General features: G+C 38.1%; 3 protein-coding genes across 3 annotated transcripts; all 3 read right to left on the reverse strand.

Annotated features, from left to right (window-relative positions):
- Positions 1-377: 377 nt before the first annotated feature.
- Positions 378-6,679, reverse strand: LOC121808390. Its single transcript, XM_042208856.1, has 10 exons — positions 6,454-6,679; positions 4,624-6,173; positions 4,390-4,527; positions 3,338-3,409; positions 2,552-2,593; positions 2,374-2,463; positions 2,064-2,168; positions 1,865-1,957; positions 1,703-1,782; positions 378-1,622 (listed from the first exon to the last, which is right to left on the reverse strand). The coding sequence occupies exons 2-10, from the start codon at positions 6,151-6,153 to the stop codon at positions 737-739; spliced, it is 3,036 nt and encodes a 1,011-aa protein (XP_042064790.1). The 5' UTR covers positions 6,154-6,173; positions 6,454-6,679; the 3' UTR covers positions 378-736.
- A 1,648-nt stretch (positions 6,680-8,327) lies between these two features.
- Positions 8,328-13,763, reverse strand: LOC121807366 (protein unc-13 homolog). Its single transcript, XM_042207583.1, has 6 exons — positions 13,148-13,763; positions 11,675-12,072; positions 10,792-11,296; positions 9,711-10,160; positions 9,447-9,633; positions 8,328-9,366 (listed from the first exon to the last, which is right to left on the reverse strand). The coding sequence occupies exons 1-6, from the start codon at positions 13,634-13,636 to the stop codon at positions 8,429-8,431; spliced, it is 2,967 nt and encodes a 988-aa protein (XP_042063517.1). The 5' UTR covers positions 13,637-13,763; the 3' UTR covers positions 8,328-8,428.
- Positions 13,764-19,743: 5,980 nt separating this feature from the next.
- Positions 19,744-21,847, reverse strand: LOC121806216 (nascent polypeptide-associated complex subunit beta-like). The gene is made up of 6 exons (XM_042206181.1): positions 21,693-21,847; positions 21,025-21,092; positions 20,720-20,868; positions 20,564-20,620; positions 20,197-20,235; positions 19,744-20,102 (listed from the first exon to the last, which is right to left on the reverse strand). The coding sequence occupies exons 2-6, from the start codon at positions 21,090-21,092 to the stop codon at positions 19,918-19,920; spliced, it is 498 nt and encodes a 165-aa protein (XP_042062115.1). The 5' UTR covers positions 21,693-21,847; the 3' UTR covers positions 19,744-19,917.
- Positions 21,848-22,162: the final 315 nt, after the last annotated feature.

Raw genomic sequence — 22,162 nt, forward strand, 5'->3', positions numbered from 1 at the left:
ATCGGATTCTGAATTTGATGAGTCCTCATCTGTCATAGGTGGTAGGAGTAATTAACAAGATTACAAAAATGCAAAATTAATTCAACCAAATTTAGGCTCTGCTATGATGGAATATGCCAGTCAAATTCAATGTTTAGTACTGCAAAATGTATTTAGATTTGTAATTTAATTATAATTATAATTTCTCTCAATTCTACAATTTGAATTCCATATCAAAGTAGATAATTGAAATTTCAAATAGTTCCTACTATAAAATTGAGTACCTTCACACACTACACACCTCAAACACCACTCTATACACATTGGACACACTAGACACTATATACACACTACATTCACACTATTGACAAAATATGGAAACAGGCCTAAATTTATTGTTTTAGAGAAGTTTCGATCTTTAGTTATAAATGAACCAGCACAAGATTACAATACAACGATATTGCACCCAATTTCTGGCAGAAAAACACAAGTAATGAAAAGAAAATAAAAAATGAGTGTTATACATGACAAATCTAATCAACGATGTCACACTTTCAAGTGCCAACCATTCTACTTAGTCATGGAAATGGCAAAAGATGGCGCCTGATGGTGAGAGCACCGCATGCGGGTTGCCAGAGAACCCAAATGGGACGAAAACTAGAATAACAAAATATTATCAGAGCAAAAGCTGGCTTCTCACCTCAGTTCTGCACCCTCAGCTAGCCATGCCCGTATCATTCTACGGCATCAGCCTATGTTACCTGCGGAACCTCATCTGATACAAGTCATGACCAACGTATTCCACAGTCACAACACGCCCATCAAATGTACGTCCGTGTAGAGAATGTGCGGCCACACAAGCAGCTTCCAATCTTCTATATTCTAGAATAACCGAGCCAGGCTCAAAGATATGCTCAAGATCCACAAAAACATTTTTTCTATCACCTTCCCCTGGAGCATCCAATTGTTTTCTGTCAATGCTATCCAACTCAACATTTACTACTTCATTTCTCTCTTCAATATCCAACGCTTGCTCAGATCTCTGTGGTTTTGCATTATGGTCTTCTATCAAGTTTTTGGTAGATGGTTTGTTCTCAAGTTCATAGTTCATTACAGAAGTAGAACTGGAATTATTACATTTGGTCATCTGCTCAGTATCTGAAGTATGTTGTTGATTCCCAGATTCTCCAGTAAAATCTTCTGGGTTTGATTGGCTTGCAGATTCTTTGAAAGAAGCATCTTCACCATTGAATGGTAGTTCACATACTTCATATCTTGCAATATTGCCGGCAGTTATCTCATTAGACAAGCTTTCATCAGCCACCGGGGACCTAGTTATATTATCGGGCTCAAGTGATCCACTTGACACATCAGATGAGCCAGTAATATTATCACAACCACTTTTCTCTTCCAAAATTCGAATATTATTCTCCAGTTCAGTTGGGGCCTCCAGAGTTTCTGATTTCTCGAACTCTCTAACCCCAGATGTACTCTCACTGGGTTGTTCGACTCTATGGCTCCTATTTGCAAAGTGAAAGTCATATGCATCAGTACAAGCACTCGCGTTACTTATCTCATTCAATTCCATGGTGCCAGCAGCATTTGTTTTCTTGGCAACATTAATAGATCTCACCATACCAAACCTACAGTATAAAGGAAAGGTAAGAAAAGTAGAGCAACAACAAAAAGTACTGAAATCACTCGACCATTTAGTTATGTCAACCTGGAACACTCCAGCCTTATATCTTCCAATATTTCTTCTAGTTCCAATTCGGACAATGAAATGAGGTCATCAGGGTTGAACTGCAAATTGTAAGGGAATTGGTCATACTATAGCATTAGAACGTGAATTAGAATAAACATAATAAGATATAAGATACACTACCACATTCTTCAGCTTTAAAACAGTAGTAGGCTTCTTGATAAGGGGCTTTGCATGTTCAGGGATCTCATAAGTAGGCAATTTTCCAGCATTTTCCTAACAAAACAATGGCCATTGATTGTTTGAGAAATTTCTAGGAAAAAAATAAAACCTTTAACATTCACTCAAATGTGACAAGTCAGTAGAGATAAAATACACCCACCATATCAGGTTCTGGAGTAGCAAGTACTGCAGTTAGGACTTGTCCGCCCAATGCCATGCCATTAAGACCAGCACATGCCTTTGAAGTCACTAAATGATCAACATACTGAGATGATAAATAATTAGTTTCACACAACACACAAGAGAGAGAGAGAGAGATTAAAAAGAACATAGATGAAAGAAGACAAGTTTAAGATGTAGCACTCCCTAAAAAATTGAAAGACCGAAGACTTAAGAATATTGCCTATTTAGTTTTTCTCTGTGCATTAATTACTACATTGCAAAACTCTCTTCAACCCTTAAATTTGTACCTCAAGAAATGCACATGGTTCATTTGTATCAGCGATTAACTCAAAGTGGAATGCTTTTACGAGTCCAAAGGCTCTGGCGATATCCAAAAGCTGAAGAGAGCATTCAAAAACTAGTGAGATGCAACATAATAAAACAAAAAAGAAGTTTGACTGAAAACAAGATTGCATGTGAGTTTACCATTCTAGAAGAAAGAAATTTTGATATGCCACCGATAAAGATCTGAAAAGTGAAGCAAAAGCTTGTCAAGAAAATGGAAATATTCGCTGGTAAACTAGTAATAGCAGGAGAAGAATTAAAAGTAAGACTGTACAGAGAACCACTGTACTCAATTTACATACACTAGTAAACACTCTGTATTACCTTTTACAAAATAGTATAGATTGATACAGCATAATAAACAATAAGAACATCAGAAAACAACCTTATCCAGATAATGTCTAGAGAGGGAGGTTGGTCCAGAAGACTTAGCCATCCGAATATGGGTGTCATAGATGAGAGTGAACTCTGGATATATATACTGAGTGGTTCATATCTTATGTGGTAGCTAAAGGTTCCAACTCATTCTTTTTAGTGACTCAATAACTAGCTCCATGGAGTATAGGTTATGAGTTAGTCTTCCTTGTCAAAATCAAAGCCAGAGTAAATTCCAACACATAATAAATGAATATGAGAGGAGCAGGGTTCTGGTGCCACCAGATTAGCAGCTCATCTTTACAGTTCAGAGCTTCATCCTGACTAACTTTTATCACTTAAAAACATGCTTCAGACTCATGTTAGTTTTCTGGTCTCCGTTATAGATCTTTACTTTAAGCCCAAGCAGTGTTTATAGCAGAACACTTACATTTGATGCCATAATGAATATTTAACCTATATGAAGATTATGAACAATATTTGTTGGTGCCTGAAGCAACATCTTTAAACACCTCTTGTGAGAGTAGAAAGCTATGATGCTTCAAAGCATACCTTGTGGGGTGAATCTTCTACAATGTCACTGATTGAATCAACAACACCCACAGATTTGTCAGAAGGACCAGTCTGCATGAAAATAGGAACTGTCTGAAAACCTGCTACATGGAATAATAATGACAGTGTACCTTAGAAACTAAAAGAATATGATAGAAAACAGTCTTAATCGGTAAGTAGTTTTCTCAGTACAATACCATCCTACAAAGCTCAAGAAGGAGAAGTTTGTTTGCAAGAAAGAAAGTTAGCACAAAAAGAGGAATATGAAGATTCATAGTTTCAGAGCAACTAATAGACAGGGAGGTGTATGATACAGAGTATATTTCCTAAACATGGTAAAGGCTATATTTTGTAATGAATGCACAAATTACTAATTGTGATTCACAAAAAAAAACAGTGTTCCCTAAAAGCCAATGCCAAATCATGATCATGATGTTCATTTAACAGAAATTTCATCCTTTCATCCCAGTCATTCAATATAATCATCAGAAGCTATAGGACACAATCACCACCCTACAAAAGATTTACATATCATGAACATTTGCCAAAACACATAAGGTTTGCTAATTGCTACATATGGATACTGGACCAGTGACAAAGAACTAAAGCAAAGATTGAAGTATTATATTTGGGAGAAATCAAATCATACATTTTATTCATCCTATCATATATATGTATCAGTTGCAAACTTCCAAATAATCTTAGTAACATAAGCTACAGTTTTGAGTAACACAATTCCCATTTCTGTTATTTTGTACCATCCAAGCTGATAAATCAATAAATTAAAATACGGGTCTTTTTTGTGAAAGTAAAACAAACATGACTTAAGGAGGCAAATGAGAAAGGTAAATCATGTATGCCAATAAGAGGATAGGAATGAGATGCAAATAAATTCAAGTACACAAAATTACTTTTCACCAATATCAAGTAATAATACTGAGTTTGTGATCTACTTATCAAACATTAGTCATCACTCAATAGAAAGAAGCAGCTACCATAATATGAGCAACGATTATAATAAGAATGGAGAACAGCATGGAAATGATTCTTACAGTTACATTAGCATAGTCCTTGGGGCGTCTGAGTTTAAGATCCGAACCGGAAAAGGACATTCCATCTAAAGAAAGAGCAGCAGAAGCATCCTCAGGGGTCAGAAACTCTAAAAGAGCTTGACTCTTTTCCTTATGTATCTGCAGTTCAAAAAAGAGCAAGAGCTTGCTGAGTGTTAAGCTCATAATGAACATGCAGAACAGATTAATAGATCAAGAAAACGAACGGAGACATACTATACAGCTGATACAAGGTTGGGTCCCTTGGACATAGTTAACACCAGATGACAACAAACGCTTGTTAATGCACTCTATTAAATCTTTCTCAGATGCTGAAACAGGCAAGTTTTCTAGGTAAAGCCTCCTCTTAGGTCTTGTCGCTTGAGTTAGCTGAATTGACTCCACAGCATGCAGCTGTGAAGATATGGAATGGAGAGAAACTCCAATAGGCTTCACTACAGGAGGAGCCACAGGGTACTCCATATTATACAGTGATAATTTTTGGCTTGTAGCATTCAAATTGAAAAGAGTGGATGTAGCTATCACACTCTCTTTTTCAACAGGTTGCAAATCCCATCCAGCAGCTCTTTTCTCTGGAGAACGACGAGTTGGGGAAGGAGTTTTAGCAGCAGCCTCTGTTTTTCTCTTTCTAGGTGAATAGCCTCCAAGACCACTCGAATTATTAGTATTACGCCTGTAGTAACTTGTAGATCCAGTACTGGACATCCTCTTGTTATCAACATTAGAGTGTTCTCTTCCCGATTTGTCTTTTGTAGAATGAGATGATGGTTCTGCACTTTTATCTTTCGATGTGTGCTTGTAAGCCTTTGGTGACTGTGAAAGAGATCTTTTACCTACATTTTTTTCGCGATCCTTGCTCTGTGACCGTCTTCTTTTTGACCTGGATCCTTCAAGATATGTCCGTGTTGGTTCTGTCCCTTTTCTTACAGAATCATTCTTTTTAACACTATCCCTGCCTCTAGACTTATCTTCTTGATGGTGATGTTTGTGTTTCTTTTCCTTTACAGATTTCTCTCTGCCTCTGGCATTTAAGGTATCTGTTTTCCTATCATCTCTCACATCTCTTTTCTTATGCTCATGATCAGAATCACTGCCTATCTGCTCATCTGTTTTCCTCTTTCTGTGAATCTGTCTCTCATCTTTATGTGGTTGTGCTTTTACTATTTCAGATTTGACTCTGCTTCTTTCAGAAACTCTATCCTGTTTATATGATTCACTATCCTTCCTCTTGTCAAGTCCATTATCAGAACAAACTCTTGATAGGTCTTCTGTTTTTCTGCTGCCCCGATTTCTTGCCTCAATTATTTCATCTGATACTCTATCGCGCCTCGGAATCCTGTCTCCTCTGTCCTTTGACTTAGCATCAGGATATCGAGATCGGTCTGCATTATCCTGGACCGAATTCTCATTCTTTCTAGACGCGTTAACATCCGATTTTTTCCTAGACCTTACCTTCACATGATCAATGTTTCTGCTTTCAACCAGTGGTTTCGAATCATCACTTATTCGCGGAAGACATTCTGGAATATCAGATGCCCTCTCCATGTTCTCTTGAGCTAATTCACTATCAACTGCACCAGAGCTGCTGGAAAGTTGTTGAGCTGTATCTCCCTTGTTTTTTCTTCTACGCATTATCTCATCATAACTCATTGGTCTTGTTCTCGCTGAAGTGCCATCCAAGATATCCTCCAGTGACATTTCATTAGTATTTCCGTGTATCTCTTTTTGTGAATCAGATCCAGCCATCGTGATTGTACACTTCCACACTGGTACAATAGCAACATATTCAAGACGGATAACAAAAAATAAGAAAAAATCACCAAATTTTTACACACAAATTTAAAGGCTATCACCAGCGCTCTTCCAAGAAACGGAAGAATTTGAAAAAATGAATGATAAGGGTGCTTATTTATCTATTATCATTACACGTATCTTCCAATAAAATAGGTATGCTCTCAGAAATTCATACATATTCAAATAGTCCAGCAGCTACAGAACATTTTAAAGGCAGTGTCAAGTGAGGGCGGAGGGTAACCGAAAATTTACCTCAATTTAGTACTCCAAGAAGGTGGTGGTTGTGTGGTGCAATAGCCCCCCTTTCGCGGCGGAAGAAGATTGCAAATGAGGTGGTTACGGAAAGAAGATGGAAGTCGCGTCGGCAGAAGGGCGGTGCGCAGAAGGGGGTGGCTAATTCTTTGTTGGGGAAGAATGAAGACAATAGGAATACGATATATTTTTAGGGTTGCATTTGCACAGCGCCAGTGATTCAGTGAATAGACTGATTTTATTAACAACCTTGCAAATAAATCGATCGAATAGTTACCATTATTCACATTTTTAGACATAAGCAACCTTCTTAATTCCATCAAGTGAAATGCATATTTTATTGTTTATCATCTTTCTTTCGTTTTGTTGTTTATATTTCGTGTATTTAGAGGTTGTTGAATCATTTTTTCCGGCACGATTTCTGTTTAAATATTACTCCACATGAATATTTCATTTTTTGTAGGGTTTTGTCTTAGCTAACTATAATTAAAAATTGTTTTACAAATTTCCCTTCTCCACATGAATATTCAATTTTTGGACGTTTCATAAAAAAATCAACATTTCTCTTCATCTTTTTTAACATATAGCTATTGACTTAATTGTGATTGTCATGAATATCATTGTGGCGGTTGATTTAGAGTATAATTTTACATTGAAAAAAAATGACTTGGAACTTTTGGCACTATTCAAGTGTACACTCCGAACTATGATCTTTAATTATTACTATTATTTTTTGCTTTTGTTTGAATGAACTTTTAGTTACTCCTTGATCAACAAAAAAATATTATGCCTGGGAATACAAAAGACTAAAGACTCATTTTGGTCCTTAACATATTGCGATTTTACGATTTTTGTCCAAAACATTATCTTTTGAATTATTCGGTCCTTCACAAATAAAAACGGGTTACATTTAGTCCGAATTTGACGAAACTGTTAAAATTTAACAGTCAACGGATTTTAATTACATTTTGACCGGATTAAGTTAATAAATATGTTTTATTAATATCTAATACTCTAATTAACCCAAACCTAAAAAATTAGGGTCCAAGGAGGCGTAGCCACCTTGGATTTCGCCAGAGGCGGTGGCAAAGGCGGAATGTTGGAAATCTCCGCCAATGCGCGGTCAGCTGAATCCGAAAGAGAGGCGGATGAAGATTGAGACGACGACAGCAGCGTCGGCGGCTTCGGAACCTGCAGCGCGCGGGATCGAATCCCTATCTATCTCCCATTAATCAATGTTGAATGAATTATTAAAGCTCCCCACCAAAAGATTTTCCCTCTCTCTCGTCTCAGTGCATGTCTTTCTCCTATGACCTCTCTTCCACCAGAAACACCACCGTCGCATCTCTCCTCCTCCGTAGCTCACACATCCATCTTCCCCATTTCCGACCCAACACTCACCTCCTCTTCATCCTCAACCCTCACCAACGGTAACCATCATCCTCTTTGTCCCTCTCATTTTCCACCTCAGCAGCGCTGCCACCCACAGCCAGAGTCCCTCCTACCGTGACCTCGAATATTCGTGGAGGAATGTGTGCTATACGGCGTCGATCACGGCGTTTAACTCAGAGGCTTCCTGCCGCGCTGTTCACATCCACGACGTTGCGGGAGCTCGAGCTCAGGCAAAGAAGAGAGTGTTGAGAGATAGAGATAATTTGTTCTTAAAAAATAAGAAAAAAAAGTAAATATTCTTATTTAAATTCATAATCTAGTCAAAATAACTTAAACAGCCGTTGACCGTCAAAATTTAACAGTTCCGTCAAATTCGGACCAAATGTGACCCATTTTTATTTATGAGGGACCCAATAACTCAAAAGATAATGTTTTGGACAAAAATCGTAAAATCGCAATATATTAAGTATCAAAATGGGACTTTAGTCAATACAAAATTAGAGTTGAATCTATAATTAGGATTCTCTCTCTTTAAATACATGTATGCAACATATTTATACATGTACATAGTAACAAAAAATGTTCAAAGGGAGCCATTCCTCTTGGCTAGATGGAACGTTCTCTTGAGAAAGCTATTGGCAGCTCGATCATTCCTATGGCAAAGCACCCTCAATATAGTATTCGGATCGGAGCGGCTCCATTTCCCCGTCGTCGGCGGGATCGCCATCTTCTGCCCGGCCGCCCCCGCCAAGACGCTCAAATCCTCCACCAACTGCTCCGTCGTCTGCTCCATCAGCGCCACCACCCCTCCCACCGCCTCCGCCCCCGCCGCCACCTCGTCCTCCCCCACCAGCCCCTCCCCGAAGAGCCCCCTCAGCCCCTCGAAATCCTCCTCGATCATAGCGTGGTCGGCTCGGTAGAAGATCCTGGAGCTCCCCCCGGCCAGCAGCACCATCAGGTACGCCTCGAAGCACGCCGCCATCACGTGCCTCACCGCCTCCCCCTGCACGTGCTCTGTCACGATCGCGCAGAGCAGGGTCAGGTTCTGTTTCATTACCCGCAGCGCCGGCCTGATCCGCGCGGCGCCAACGTCCGAGTTGTAGAGGCTTCCGTAGAGGACCGAGCTGGAGTCGAGGAACACCAGGCGGTAGGCGGCCACCTCCGCCACGTGCTGCAGCGCCGCCTGGATGGCCGACCTCGTGTGCTCGAAGTACGAGTGGCGGCGACGCCGGCTCTTCGACGGCGTCACCTTCGGGGAGAGGGAGAGCGTCTTTTCTAATGAGTGGAGCTGCTTTGTGAGGTAGTGTAGGGTGTTGAGACGGATGTAGAGGCGCTGTGTCCCGCGACTCGTTGACGAACGAGGGTTTGAGTTCCCTTCCTCCGCTGCCGTGTTGCTCTGGCTCGCTTCTTGTTGATCTGTTCCCACGTTGCAAGCGGCTTTCTTCCACAGTTTGACAAACTTCGAGCCTTTGCTGCATCGGGTTAAGGGTGGAAGCGTTGGGAGGTAACTTTGCTTCGATCCTTTTGTGGAGTAATAAAATGAGACAATTATCAGTGATGGACGGAAATGGCAAATTGAGTCGATGAAGTATAGTATTTACCGCATGAAGAAATAAATGCGATGTATTCTCCCAAAAGATTTTCCAAGCCGCCGGTCAAATCATAGACTACACTTTCCGAAACGTTGATCGGAATCTCGAAGAAATTCTCAATAGTCTCCTTGCAAAACTTGATTATTTCCTCAGCTGAATGAGAATATGGTTCTGATTTTGATTTCGGGTTCCATGTCTGCAAACAAAAAAAAACAGTGAGAAAATGTTTTCTCTTAAAAAAGTAAAGACAAAATCGAAAATTTAGACGAATACTTCAGTTTCTTTAGCTGTGTGGAGTTTATCCTTGCCAATCTTGAGCTTTTCCTGCAACCAGTGTTTCAATAATCTGAGTATAATGGCGTCGATTTCGTAAGGGAGCATCTCTCTAACAATGGCCTTGCCTCCGTCTGCGCACTCGACAGAATCCTCGACCACCATCTGCACCAGCACCTTCTCAAGCTTCCCAGCTCTCTGCAGCACCAGGATCGTCTCGCTCATTTGCGCCGCCGCGGAGCTGTTGAGGTATTGCCGCAGCAGCGTCCCGTAGCAGGTGTGCAGCGTCACTGCCGAGACTCCCGCGGCAATCGGGTGCCATTTCTTGGTGACCGGGCTGAAAATGGCCTTCTCCTTTGATGCAACTTGCTCCGTTTCTCTTGCTAATTTTATCATCATTTCGCTCACTCTGTGCGTCTCCACATTTGATGCATTCTGCTCCTCCATTATCTTCAAAACCACATGCTTTAGGTACATACTTGCTATACTAGGCTTACTTGATGACTAAAATCAAATGCTAAACGAAGATTATATTTTCATCTTCATAGGGATTCCATTTTGATTTTTCAAGCAATTATCATGTGGAAAGATTTTCACTGGTTCACTGTGTTTTTGGACAAGTTTACAAGGTTTATGTTTTTTCAATTAAATATATTATTATCAAAGAAATAAAATTACCCTGACACACTAATCCTCCATGCATTAAAATTTCGAGCTTTATATAGATAAGAGAAGTTAACTTCAAGTTTAACCATCAAAACCGGGGATAGCTCAGTTGGGAGATCGTCAGACTAAAGATCTGAAGGTCACGTGTCGATCCACATTCACCGCATTTTCATTTTTTTTATCTCAAAGTGTATGTTAATATTGTTTTTTTTTATTTTCTTCATCTTATTACTATATTTTTTGTAAATTCTATGATTCTTTTATTTGAATTTTCTACCTTTTTTTCTACCTTACATCAATTCCTTAAAATTAAGTTCCGTATTTAACACTCCAATTCCAATTTATTTTTTACTAACTTTTATATTCTGAGAGAATTACTCCATTTAAAGTGAGAGATCTAGAGAGATAAAGTTACCTTAGCAAAGGCATTTCTTGAAGAGGATCTGATAAAGTAATCAACCTTATTCCCAGTAGAATCATAATCAATCTCTCCCCCCTTATTCAGGTGAGGAGTAGTAATGTTATAGGTGGGCACATCCTCCTCCAATATCTTGGTCGCCGAGAAAACCAAAGGCAGAATACTCTCCATCAACCTCACCGTCCCCTCATCGAAATTCCCATGATAGTCCACCAGCCTCATCCCACACCACTTGTTCATCGCCGCCAGCACCTCCGCCAGCATCCTCGTGTACCCGGCCTCCCTCCTCGCCTTCTTCGCATCATTCGCCACCTCCGTGCTCAGCATCGTCAGCGACGCTGCGAACAGGTCCGCCTCGGCCTGCCCCGTACGCACGTACTGCTCGAAGAACACCCACGCCAGCAGCAGGTTGTGCACGGGCTTGCTGATCCCCAGCGTCGACCACGTCTTCTTCATCAGCTCCAGCATCTCGTCCACCTCGTCCAGCACTAGGGTTTCGTCCCTGATATCAGTCGTCAGGATTTCATTATCCTCCCTCCGTCCACCAATAATCATCACATTTTATCATTTTCGTCCGTCCACCAACAAATAGTATCTAATTTGCTTTTTTCACTATTTTTTAAAGTATAATAGAGCTCAACGTTCCATTAACTTTATCATAATCACATTTTATATTAATAGACCTCAACATTCCATTAACTCCATAGTTTTATATTAATTAAATGTGATTGGAATAAGTTAATGAAATTTAAAGCCTGCGTATTCATAGTAAAACTCAAAAAAGAGGATTTTTATTGTGGGAATGACTAAAATAGGAAAAATGGAATGAGACTAATGGAGAAATAAATAGTATATAAAGGTGAAGAAGGGGGCTGCATGCCTGATGTCGAAGATGGATTGGAGGAGGCTCTTGTAAATCTCGGCGTTTAGGGGGTACCCGTCCGCCCAGTGGGAGGTGTCGTTGTTCCCAGCCTCCGGTGTAGCCATGCTGCGCCAGGCTAGGGAGACCACGGAATTGCATAGGGATCGCATGGTCTCAGAGTTCTTGCTGGTGTCAAGGGGCTTGTTCTTGACGGATTCGATGATGGAGCGGAGCTTGGCGGCAGAGGGGTCGGAAGGGTCGAGGGGGATGGAGGGGAAGAGGAGGAGCCCGACTTCGAGGACTCGGAGCTGCCGCTTCTGCCACTGGTGGTACTCGTCCGCGTCCGCAAATTCTGAAGGCTTCAAATGGCGGAGCAGCTCTAGAGGTAGGATGATCGTCTCAGCTCGCCTCCCCATCTATGCCATACAAATCCAAACGTTACTAGGAACATACTATAATATTATCCAATTGCTTCTTACTACAATATTCTTTAAACTTTTAAAAATGCAAAATATTGGGCTATAATATACTCCCTCCATCTCCAAAGAATATGCGCTTTGGTAGTGGCACGAGTTTTAATGTAAAATTGGTGAAGTAAGAGAGAGGTAGAGAGAAAAAGTAAATAAAGTATAGTTAGTGGAGACTGGGGTCCCACCTCATTAGAGTGAAAAAACTTTCCAAAATTAGAAAATGCATATTTTTGTGGGACGGACTAAAAAGGAAAGAGTGCATATTCTTGAGGGACGGGGAGAGAGTATGAAATATTAGCCTCTATAAATAGTTGGTGAATAAATATACGACCTTATACTATTGTTCAATAGTCAAAACTACTTGTATCGCCTAAAAGTTTTAGTGTCGCTCTAGTTTTAATTTTGTCGGATTGTAAATTTCTGATTCATTTCAAAATCATCAAAAATCTATTTCACCCATTTTCTCGATTTCTGAAAAAGGCCCATAATAGATTATAGTTCATATATATTCCATCCATCACCAAATCAAAGATGCATTTTGTCATTCTGAAACGTTCACCAATAAAACTAACTCACTTCACTAACTCGTAACACTGTCTAATAAAACTAATAGGTGGAGTACTGGTATAAAAGATGTTACTCATATTTCACTAAATTTTTTTATCTATATTATTATTAGGTCAAATACAATAATTTTTTAAAATTTGTGTTGATTTAAAACATGTTTTTTATTCATGGATGGAATGAGTAATATAAAATTGGTGAATGAATATGCTAGCTTAGAGTGTGATTTTAGAACTTGCACAAATTATTCCAAACATATCGAAACTTATGTACTATCATTTTAAATTTCGCTCCAACCGATTCGATTTGATCGCAATGTGAATTGTGAGTAAAAAAATCATCAAAACTCTTGCATTACGCTCTATAAACCTCCCAAATCTTACTAATGGAGCATATATTTATAGAATCACAAGGAATTAACTAATACGTAATAAAAAAAGTAAGAAGTTGAACGTACTTGTCCAACAAGAGTTCTCATAAGGGTTTTCCTCAGCCTATTGTCGCTCTGCTCCGTCACCCACATCTGCTGCCTCATGATCTCCGCCGACGTCATGGGCCGCCTCTTTACCACCGACGCCCTGGGGCTCCCGGCGCTCGGCGAAGAGGGGTTTGATCCCCACGAGCTGCTCCGCCTCGACGTCGTCCGCCTCAGCATCTTGAGCCCCAGCGCCCTCTTGACCCGGCTGCTCACGGCCATCCCCACCCCGCCCCACCTGGGCGACCCGCCGCCGTCGCCGCCCTCTTCCAAGCTGTTGTAGTACGTGATCTGGCTCCGCCCCCCAAACCCCGGGGACGCCCGGCACGCCGTGAAGAACACCTCGTACGCGGCCTCCCGGAAGTCGTCGCGGTCGAGGCCGTCGATCTTGTCGAAAGGCGACACTGCTTCGAGCGCCGGGGGAGCCGCGGGGCGAGGAGTGGTGGTCGGTAGGCGGAGAGGATGGGCCATCGGCGACAACACCAAACGACGTCGCCTCGGATGTGTCTATATATGTAATGAGGCTGGAAAGAAGCTCCTCAAATTATTTTTGCATGTTCTCAAGAGGCCGCAAATTGCATAGATGACAGAGACAAGAGAGAGAAAATGTTGATAAATTGCAAAACAAGAGGAGAGAGAGAAACAGAGAGTTTTGATGGTTTGATTTTAGTCGGGTGGAATTGAGGTACAACGCGAATAACGGTTTGGGAATTGTTTTTGAACATACGATACAAAAGATGTACTCCTATGAGATCTAACGATGAAAATTAGTTACTACTCCTATAATATGTGCTTACTTTTATTGATGCTATTCTGTAGGCAAAAAATCTTTTTATGAAATACTTCCCCAATCCCATAAAAATATGGGCAGATGAGATGTCACATGAATTAAGACAAAATTGGTAAAGTATGTGAGAGAATGAGAATTGTATGGGTAATGTAAGAGAGAAAAAGAGAATAATAGTTAAAGTAGAGTTAGTGGATAATGAGACCTATATTATTAAATTGATATAAATTTCTAAAAATGGAATACACATATTTTTGTGGAACAGATGAAAATGGAAAGTACACATATTTTTATGGGACGGAGGGAGTAGTATATATTTGTCACACCTCAACCCCTCTGACGTATACTCTTTTAATAAATAAATCTCTTATCATAAAAGCAATCAATACACGTGTCTAATTCATAGAACACCCATATTATATATGTTCAAACCAACACTTATCCGCTACATATTTCAAAATATCCTGCAAAGTAGTGGAACCCTCTCACCACTCTATATACTATACATTTATCTACATGCAAAATGATGAGCAGGAGAAGGTTGTCAATATGCGTCAGCCTCCGAACCTGATAACACGTGGAGTTCCTATGACTCACGTCAGTCAAAACTTACTGCTATCTTATTCCTGAAAAATTTTAGTGGTTTATATGAGTCACAACTCAGTGTATATAAATCTTACCTTTAATTCCACAATTCAATAGTCAGCCATATTCTTAAACCAAAATATATAGCAATAACCAACAAATATTCAATACAAATTCATATACATATGCACATGCCACTTTGTTCAGTTTATTATTCTGTAACAGTCAAGCCTGGTATCTGCCCGGGATTCCTCTATGATTGACCCGTAGGTCCCATTATGATTTGGACTCATAGGTCCCTCTGTAATTTCAGATCCAGTACAAGGCTGTCACAGATCCTCTTTAATCACATGATTCATGTACTTTCAATACCATATGTAAAACATCAATTACATATTTCTATCATATAATTCATTTACAATATCATATTCATTGCACCAATCACATATCCATATCATATTCCACCATCTATATCAAATAACACATAATCATATTGGATCACATCATATAATCAAATCATTCATTTTGTTTAACACCTAGCATAGAAGCAAATAAAACATGTAAAATTAAAAGTGTGATTTATACACACCTTATCACGATAGGTAAACAACTCAAAAGCTTGATCCCTTCTCTTCGTTAACCACTCTCAGATTATATATAGTTGTTACTTATAAATTCTAAATATTCTTTCTACTATTCTTTTGTTTTCTCCCAACTCCCGTTTCTCTTTTATTTATTTTTTGTATATATGTATATCGTACCTTTCTCAAAACCCCCCTTTCTCGTTCTCATTCAAAAAAATATATTCTCTATAGTCCTAATACATGTCAGCTGCAAAATTAGGTGACTCACTTATTATTTGTAATATTTTTATAAGGAAAACACGTATAAGTGAAAAACTAAAAAAGTGTAATTTTGTAAACACTTGAGTTGTGAACTAATACATAAAAATGCTCATTTGCTATGCCACGTACGTATGTTTATTTGTTTAATATATATACATTAGTCTATCCAAAAAAACTAAATTTATAAATATGTATATATGTAAAGTACGTACATGAATAGTACTATATAATCCCATTTACACATGCACACGTTACAACACATACATACACACCCACATATATATTATATATTTAATATATACAACATAATTTATAATTATATAAAATATTCATTTATCTATTAAATAAAATTCTCGTGAATGGAAACTCTCTATTTATTCGACTATACTGATTGATCGTAACACTAAATATATCCTCTATGACACACACTTAATATCTATGTAGTAAAAATGACAATTTAATATGCAATGACAATATAATATGATAATATGCAAAATAATGCATGTTTCGGGTTAGGGATGTTACAATATTACTACGTCTAATACAAAATTCGTACATTCCCTAAGAAACACCTATCGAACCTCTAATTTGCCGGAATGTTCAAACGGTAGCTAATTCCGGTGGGAGACTTAAGTTTGAATGTGTAAGAACAAATTTGAAACTGGAGATTGGGTGCTTGCAACACTTTTTTTGATGCAAGATTGGCGTGTAAGTGTAACACTGTCTGTCTTCATAATCATACTCATAGGGGGTGTTCGGTTGGTAAGATTAAATCTCATAATTAAATATGTATCATGTTTGGTTCATAAGATTAAACCCTTCAACCTAATCCTAGATGGATAGTCTCATGATAATTAGTCATAGCCTCCCCTCCAACTAAAATAATCATACAACTTAATCCTAGATTGATAGTCTCATGATATTAGTCATGGCAACCGAACGCCACCATAGTCTTCCTTTTTTATCGGTGGTATTTTGGGTTGAGGGGAGGGGAGGGGAGGGTTGCATCTAATTGATACTACTTCTCTGCTTGTTGCGTTCGTCCGTGTTGAAACCCTTGTCTTCAGTCCCCCTCACATTCCGACCCCATGAGCATGCGTTTATCCAATAAAAGAATTAAAATGAACTTGATTAAAAAAACTAGAACTATAGTATTACTAATCTTTTTTTGTTTCAATAAACTTGAACTACATATTTTAAAAATTTTGAAAAATATCTATTTTCATGGAGTATCTTTCATGAATACATAAAGTTAGGAGTACTTAAGACATACATATAAAGTTAGTAAGTGCTTCTGAGCCATCATTCCTTTTAATCTTATTTTGTGCATATATACCCAAAATCATACCAAAACAAAATTGTACTACTATAATTTAAATTTTTCTATAAAAAATGATAACAAAATGAATCATTCCACTTAACTAGCATTTAAACACCTGCTGCCTCATAGAAAATTGCAAGCGCCAATTCGACAATGGCATCAAATCTCATTTATATTTTAGTAATTTCTTATTAGGCTGCTGGGTTTAAACGCCTTAAAACTAAAATAACAAATTAAATGAATCCGCCAGCAGTTGTAACAGCATTGAAACTGATTACAGTCTCTCTGCATCCTCTCTTAAATTCCACTATATAACTTCATTACTTGACCTGACTCCTCCATTTTCTCCATTTCTCATAATCTCTACTTTTTTATAATTCTTTGTTTTGCTCTCAACATGAACCCTTTCCAGCGATTTTTCATCTCAGTTTTCGCTTTTACGCTTGTGGAAATGCTGGAACGGCACGATATTCTCGATCAAAACACTGAGTTAGCCGGAGTGGTTATCATTGCTTCAATCTGGAACTTGGCGCTGTGTGTTAGATACTCCAATGGAACATCATGCTTCCCTATTTTTCTGATAGCTAGCATATGCTTTATAGTAGATGCTATTTTTCTCTCTGTTTTAGCATTTCAAGGAAAATCTGTGAACTGCATAGTGTTCTCAATTTCTATAATTGCGATTGTGTGTTGGATTGCAGCACTCATTTGGGAATCATATCTCCATACCAATACATATGCACAATTTTCTCTTCTGAAGTCATGGTTTCAGCCAAAGCTCACTCAGGTGGAGACTGCTGGACCAGCTGCTGTCGATAATTGATGATTTTCTTTCGGAATTCCTCTAGCTGTACAGAATGAGGAAATTCTGTAATGTCTCCAAATGCTGGCAGTTTCTGTAATTCTTGTTCTAGCTATACTGCAAAATAATGACAGTTTCTGTATAATCTGCACTGGTGAGGCTAGTCTGTAATGTCTCGGAATGCTGAAGTTTCTGTAATTCTTCTTCTAGATATACTGCAAAATGATGCAGTTTGTGTAAAACCTGTACTAGTGGTCGAGGTGATTCTGTAATATCTCCAAATGCTGACAGTTTATAATTCTTGTATCTGTGCTGGCTTTAGCTTCTGCAGTTCCTGTATTCTTCCTCAAATTGATATGCATTCAGAACTGAAAGTAGAATGGATTCAGTTTTATTATCTATAGTTTTATTAGTTGAATGTTTTGACAAAGATTGATTTATTCTTTGTCAATACTTTCAGTTATATTCTTTATGCCTGTATGGTTGGTTAGCTGGAAACAGGGCAAGATTAGGAGAAACACAAGTCTTCTTAATGTTTTCAGGCCTTAGGAATGCCACAACAGTCTTCAGGTCAAACTTTACTTTTGACTCCGTAGCTGATATTCATTAAAAGAGGCGCAATCTACCTCAGTTTACCACTTTTTCTTGTTGAATTGAGCTGGGAACAGCAAGACACATTGGGTATGAATAACTGATGAAACTTTGTTTTGAAATATTTGTTCCACAGTGACATATTTGAGGTGCACCTTTGATTCAGAATTGTCTTGTGGAGTTTCATAGCTCTGTTTTGCATATGGACAGGTAAGTTCATTTCCACTTCAGGAATTTCTAAAAAATACACAGTGCTTCTTTAGCATGAACTGCTTGTGGTATAATGACTTTTACACATTGAAACCTATTGATTAATCTGACTAGAAGTGGAACGACGTACAGATCTGGTGTGCATCCAATGCCTTGTTGGAGGAAGATGGCCAATGGGCAAGACCTAGCGCCACGTGTATTTCACACTCTTTGAACGGATTAACGAGGTTTCTGCGTGACTATTTACTGCAGCAAATTCATAAAACTCCAGGATTATTTTCTTGATTCATCAAACATGTAATACCTTTTCATTGCAGGAACAGACCAAGCAAGCCGACAGAAACCTGGTCTATATGTGTTGCTGCTTTTTCCCTAAGGTAGGTTATAATCTATTCCTTGCTCTGCAGAATACTATCTGAACTTTTTTTAATTACCTAATCTTAGGTTCTTGTAAACTCAGAAAGTTCTTGCTCTCACAGTGTTTTCACTTGTATGGTTGAATCATGTGGCAAGGTAGTGGAGTCCTTGAACTGAAAATATGTTCCTCTTGTTGAAGTTAAAACTTATAAGTAACCTATCTTAAATCTTTGAGAATTGATGAACAAAGGATAAGTTTTCTGTTGGCTCTGCATGACACTTGAAATCCTTTTTTTGTTTCTTTGATTGATAACTTGTTGCTTGAGATCTTCTGCTAAACTTGAACGTATCGTATATCTATTACAGAGTGCAGCTGATGGTTTAAAATGAGCAGAATCTATTTTGTTGATCTTGCTGGATACAAAAAACAAACAGTTGCAACTGGAGGGGGCTTGAAGGAAGCATGGAATTTTAATAGTTCGCTTCCACAGCAAGGGTATGGTTTTCAATACTAGTCATTTCGATATACTTTATTTTTAAATTAATGTGTTTATATACTAAGTACTCTGATCAATACCGTTTTATTTACACTCATGGGACGTAAACTGTGATTTGTTTAAGGCCGAATATGTGTTTTGGCCTTTCTTGTGTTGATTCTAGAACTAGCTTTTGAAGTTTAATTATCATTATATGCATGCTTATCATCTTTTTATTAATTACAAACATTTCCTTGTGTTTTGTGTATTCATTTGTCATTTGTCTTATGTCCATGCATTGTTATCTGTAGGTTGAATTATTATATGGCTATTGTGTGTCCATTGGGAAGTGTAAGAATTTAAGTCTACAATGATATATGGGGCCTCCATAAGAGTTTTAATATGAAACACAAATCTATTCTACCATAGAACATGCATTTATGCAAGTGATGGAAAGGAAATATTGCCATTAAAAGTTTCTTAATTTGCTTATAACGCATAAGAGTTTAGGGGGCATTGGGCAGTGTGTACATGTGTTAGGTACAACCCAAAGACCCATAGGAAACAGAGGGAGTATATTTGAACATTAACCAACAAGACTGAGTGGAAAACAAATGAGAAATAATTAATCAAACTCAAACCTTCAAAATCACCAAGTAACTAAACATATTTGAAAAGTTAAATAAGAAAGGTGAATCTATTTGAGTCATTGATCGTGACATAGACAGAGTAATGTAAGAGATCTTTTAGATATATGGAAAACTGGAAAATATAATCCTTAAGAGGTCTGGGCGTGTGTGTTTCCCTCCTCTGCAGCAGCCTCAAAAGTCTCACCGGCTACGAGTTCAGGTACATCGTCATCATCATCTTCTGCAGCACCAGAAGCCGTACCACTTCCATCTGCCGGTGCCTGTTTCTGGAATTGTTCCACTAACTTTTTCAAATTCTCCAAGTTATCCGGGCCTGGGAATTATGAAAAATTAAGTAGTTTTGAGTACAGATATTTGTAAAAAATGGATATCACAAGTTACCAAAGGAAAGGAAAAATTACACTTACCCAACTGGTGGATAATTTGAGGAAGAATATCCTGCAATTCTGAAAAAACCATAAAAGAATTACAATTTCAACTTTTGATGTTATCTAAGATTAGAAGACAACTATGGAACGAAGCACTTTCATTGAATAACAAATGTTTTGAGTTGAACATAAGCAAATGGATAATAATACTCCTAGTAAATGATAAGTATCAAGAAAGTTTATCAGATGATCAACAAACAGAAGTACATGATGTCATATTATGCTGTTTGTTAAAAAGTACTGTTCAAACCCAGAATTAAGAGGGGGTTTAAACTTTAAATTAAGATTTTAGTTCTAACATAGCAGCAATATAAAGTAGATTTCAAGTCAGTAGAACCAAACATACTCTTGTTCTGAGGAGTGCCACTAACAACCCATGTGTTGGCTGCAACAGATGCTTGAACTGAAAATAAAAAATAGAACACAAAATTATTAAATAGAAAGCAAATAAAAGATGATAAATCCAGAGTATTGGATAAACTACAATGGCAGTATTTCATACCTTTGGGGTTGACAAACTGTATAACTACATCTTCCTTGAAAATATTAACTTCCTCGATTCCAGGTATGGCATTCACTCCTATCCTCTTTAAGGTAGTTTGAAGCCTTTTGTCATCTGTCGTGGTCGTCTTGTGTACAGCCTTCTTCTTTCTGCAAACCACATAAGTGCTTTTATTAGAAACACAAACAGAGCAAAGATGAAAGGATGATGGATGCTGATCTTCTGCAACCCATAGTTATGTCTTGACAACATAAATTAGTCAAAAAATACAAATAAAATCGTGCTGAATATTATCAAGAACAAACCTTCTCATCGTACCCTTCCCACCAGTGCGGACCGAACCGGCCATCTTCATTAACTTTTCGACATTCATCTATAATGAACAGCATAGAGAGTAGTATAAAATGTCATGGTCTGCAGTGTAGTGTATTAATTGATATATATCTAAAATAGCTACAGCATGCCAAAAACAAACACAGCTGCCTGCCAGTGTGAATCAGTCCAACAGCAGCTAACTTTAACAGCATATCAGCGCATGTACAACAGCAGTAGACAAATGTTTAAGTGTAAAACTAATGATTGGAACAATAAATTTCACATTTTCAACTAAACCAATAGCATCTGGTAATTAAATTGTGCAAGAACAAGAAAAAAGCACAATTAAAATATCAAGATTTAAAAAAGATACAATAAACCAAAAGGATTGCAGAATCATAGGATGAGAAAATGATTGTCACGCAATAATCAGAATAACAGTGATATTAATGAACGCAGCAGCTAATCCAAAAATGACCAAGTAAAATCCAGTAGACAATCAAAATTAGTATAGTACTTCCTGAGAAATGAAACGAATCGGTCCACACAAAAAATGAAGAATACATCAAAGAAAACATAAGGTGGGTTCAAAAGTAGAAAACCACCAGCCTTCACTTCCCGACAGATTTAGGAAATAAAGCAAAATCTAAGCGATTACCTCTGCGAAATGTGGATGGGGAGAGCAAGCGCTAGACGCAGAGATAGGAGATAACAATAAAACCCTAGCGCCAACTTCAATTAGGAGATTACAGCTTTCTATTTGTGTAGACAAATAAAAAGTAAGAAAAATGAAATCTACTACTACTATTTGCAGAAGTTATTATGTGTACAATTTTATTAAATTTTAACGATCAATTCAGTTAGTCAATACTATATTTATAATTTTTTGTTTTTTTATTGTCTTAGCAAATAAATTGAATTAATTTTTCCAAAATAAACAAATTTGACGTGGATCAATGGAGGAACTCTGATTGAAGTAGGGTCGAGCTTGATGTAGCCGCAAACTCTTATGCGTGGATAGACGACTCAATGAATGAAGTCTAATTTTGTAGTCACCCCTAATTCATTCTCTCATTTTTCACATTTATAATCCATTTGTTTATTGCAAAAAAAAACAATTAAATTTGT

Source organism: Salvia splendens, chromosome 6 (assembly GCF_004379255.2).
Source record: "Salvia splendens isolate huo1 chromosome 6, SspV2, whole genome shotgun sequence".
NCBI classification, from domain to species: domain Eukaryota; kingdom Viridiplantae; phylum Streptophyta; class Magnoliopsida; order Lamiales; family Lamiaceae; genus Salvia; species Salvia splendens.

Bases quoted from the DNA above. Each gene is read 5' to 3' on its own strand.
- LOC121807366 (XM_042207583.1), bottom strand. From the start codon at position 13,636: ATGGCCCATCCTCTCCGCCTACCGACCACCACTCCTCGCCCCGCGGCT. The intron at 10,161-10,791 runs GTAACTTTATCT...GTGGTTTTGAAG, and splicing joins CAAGAAATGCCTTTGCTAAG to ATAATGGAGGAGCAGAATGC. The intron at 9,367-9,446 runs GTAAATACTATA...ACTCCACAAAAG, and splicing joins CGCATTTATTTCTTCATGCG to GATCGAAGCAAAGTTACCTC.
- LOC121808390 (XM_042208856.1), bottom strand. From the start codon at position 6,153: ATGGCTGGATCTGATTCACAAAAAGAGATACACGGAAATACTAATGAA. The intron at 2,594-3,337 runs GTATGCTTTGAA...TTCACTTTTCAG, and splicing joins TAGAAGATTCACCCCACAAG to ATCTTTATCGGTGGCATATC. The intron at 1,958-2,063 runs GTGGGTGTATTT...TTGTTTTGTTAG, and splicing joins CTACTCCAGAACCTGATATG to GAAAATGCTGGAAAATTGCC.
- LOC121806216 (XM_042206181.1), bottom strand. From the start codon at position 21,092: ATGAATGTCGAAAAGTTAATGAAGATGGCCGGTTCGGTCCGCACTGGT. The intron at 20,869-21,024 runs GTTTGTTCTTGA...TGTGGTTTGCAG, and splicing joins GGGAAGGGTACGATGAGAAG to AAAGAAGAAGGCTGTACACA. The intron at 20,236-20,563 runs GTATGTTTGGTT...TGGTTTTTTCAG, and splicing joins TGGCACTCCTCAGAACAAGA to AATTGCAGGATATTCTTCCT.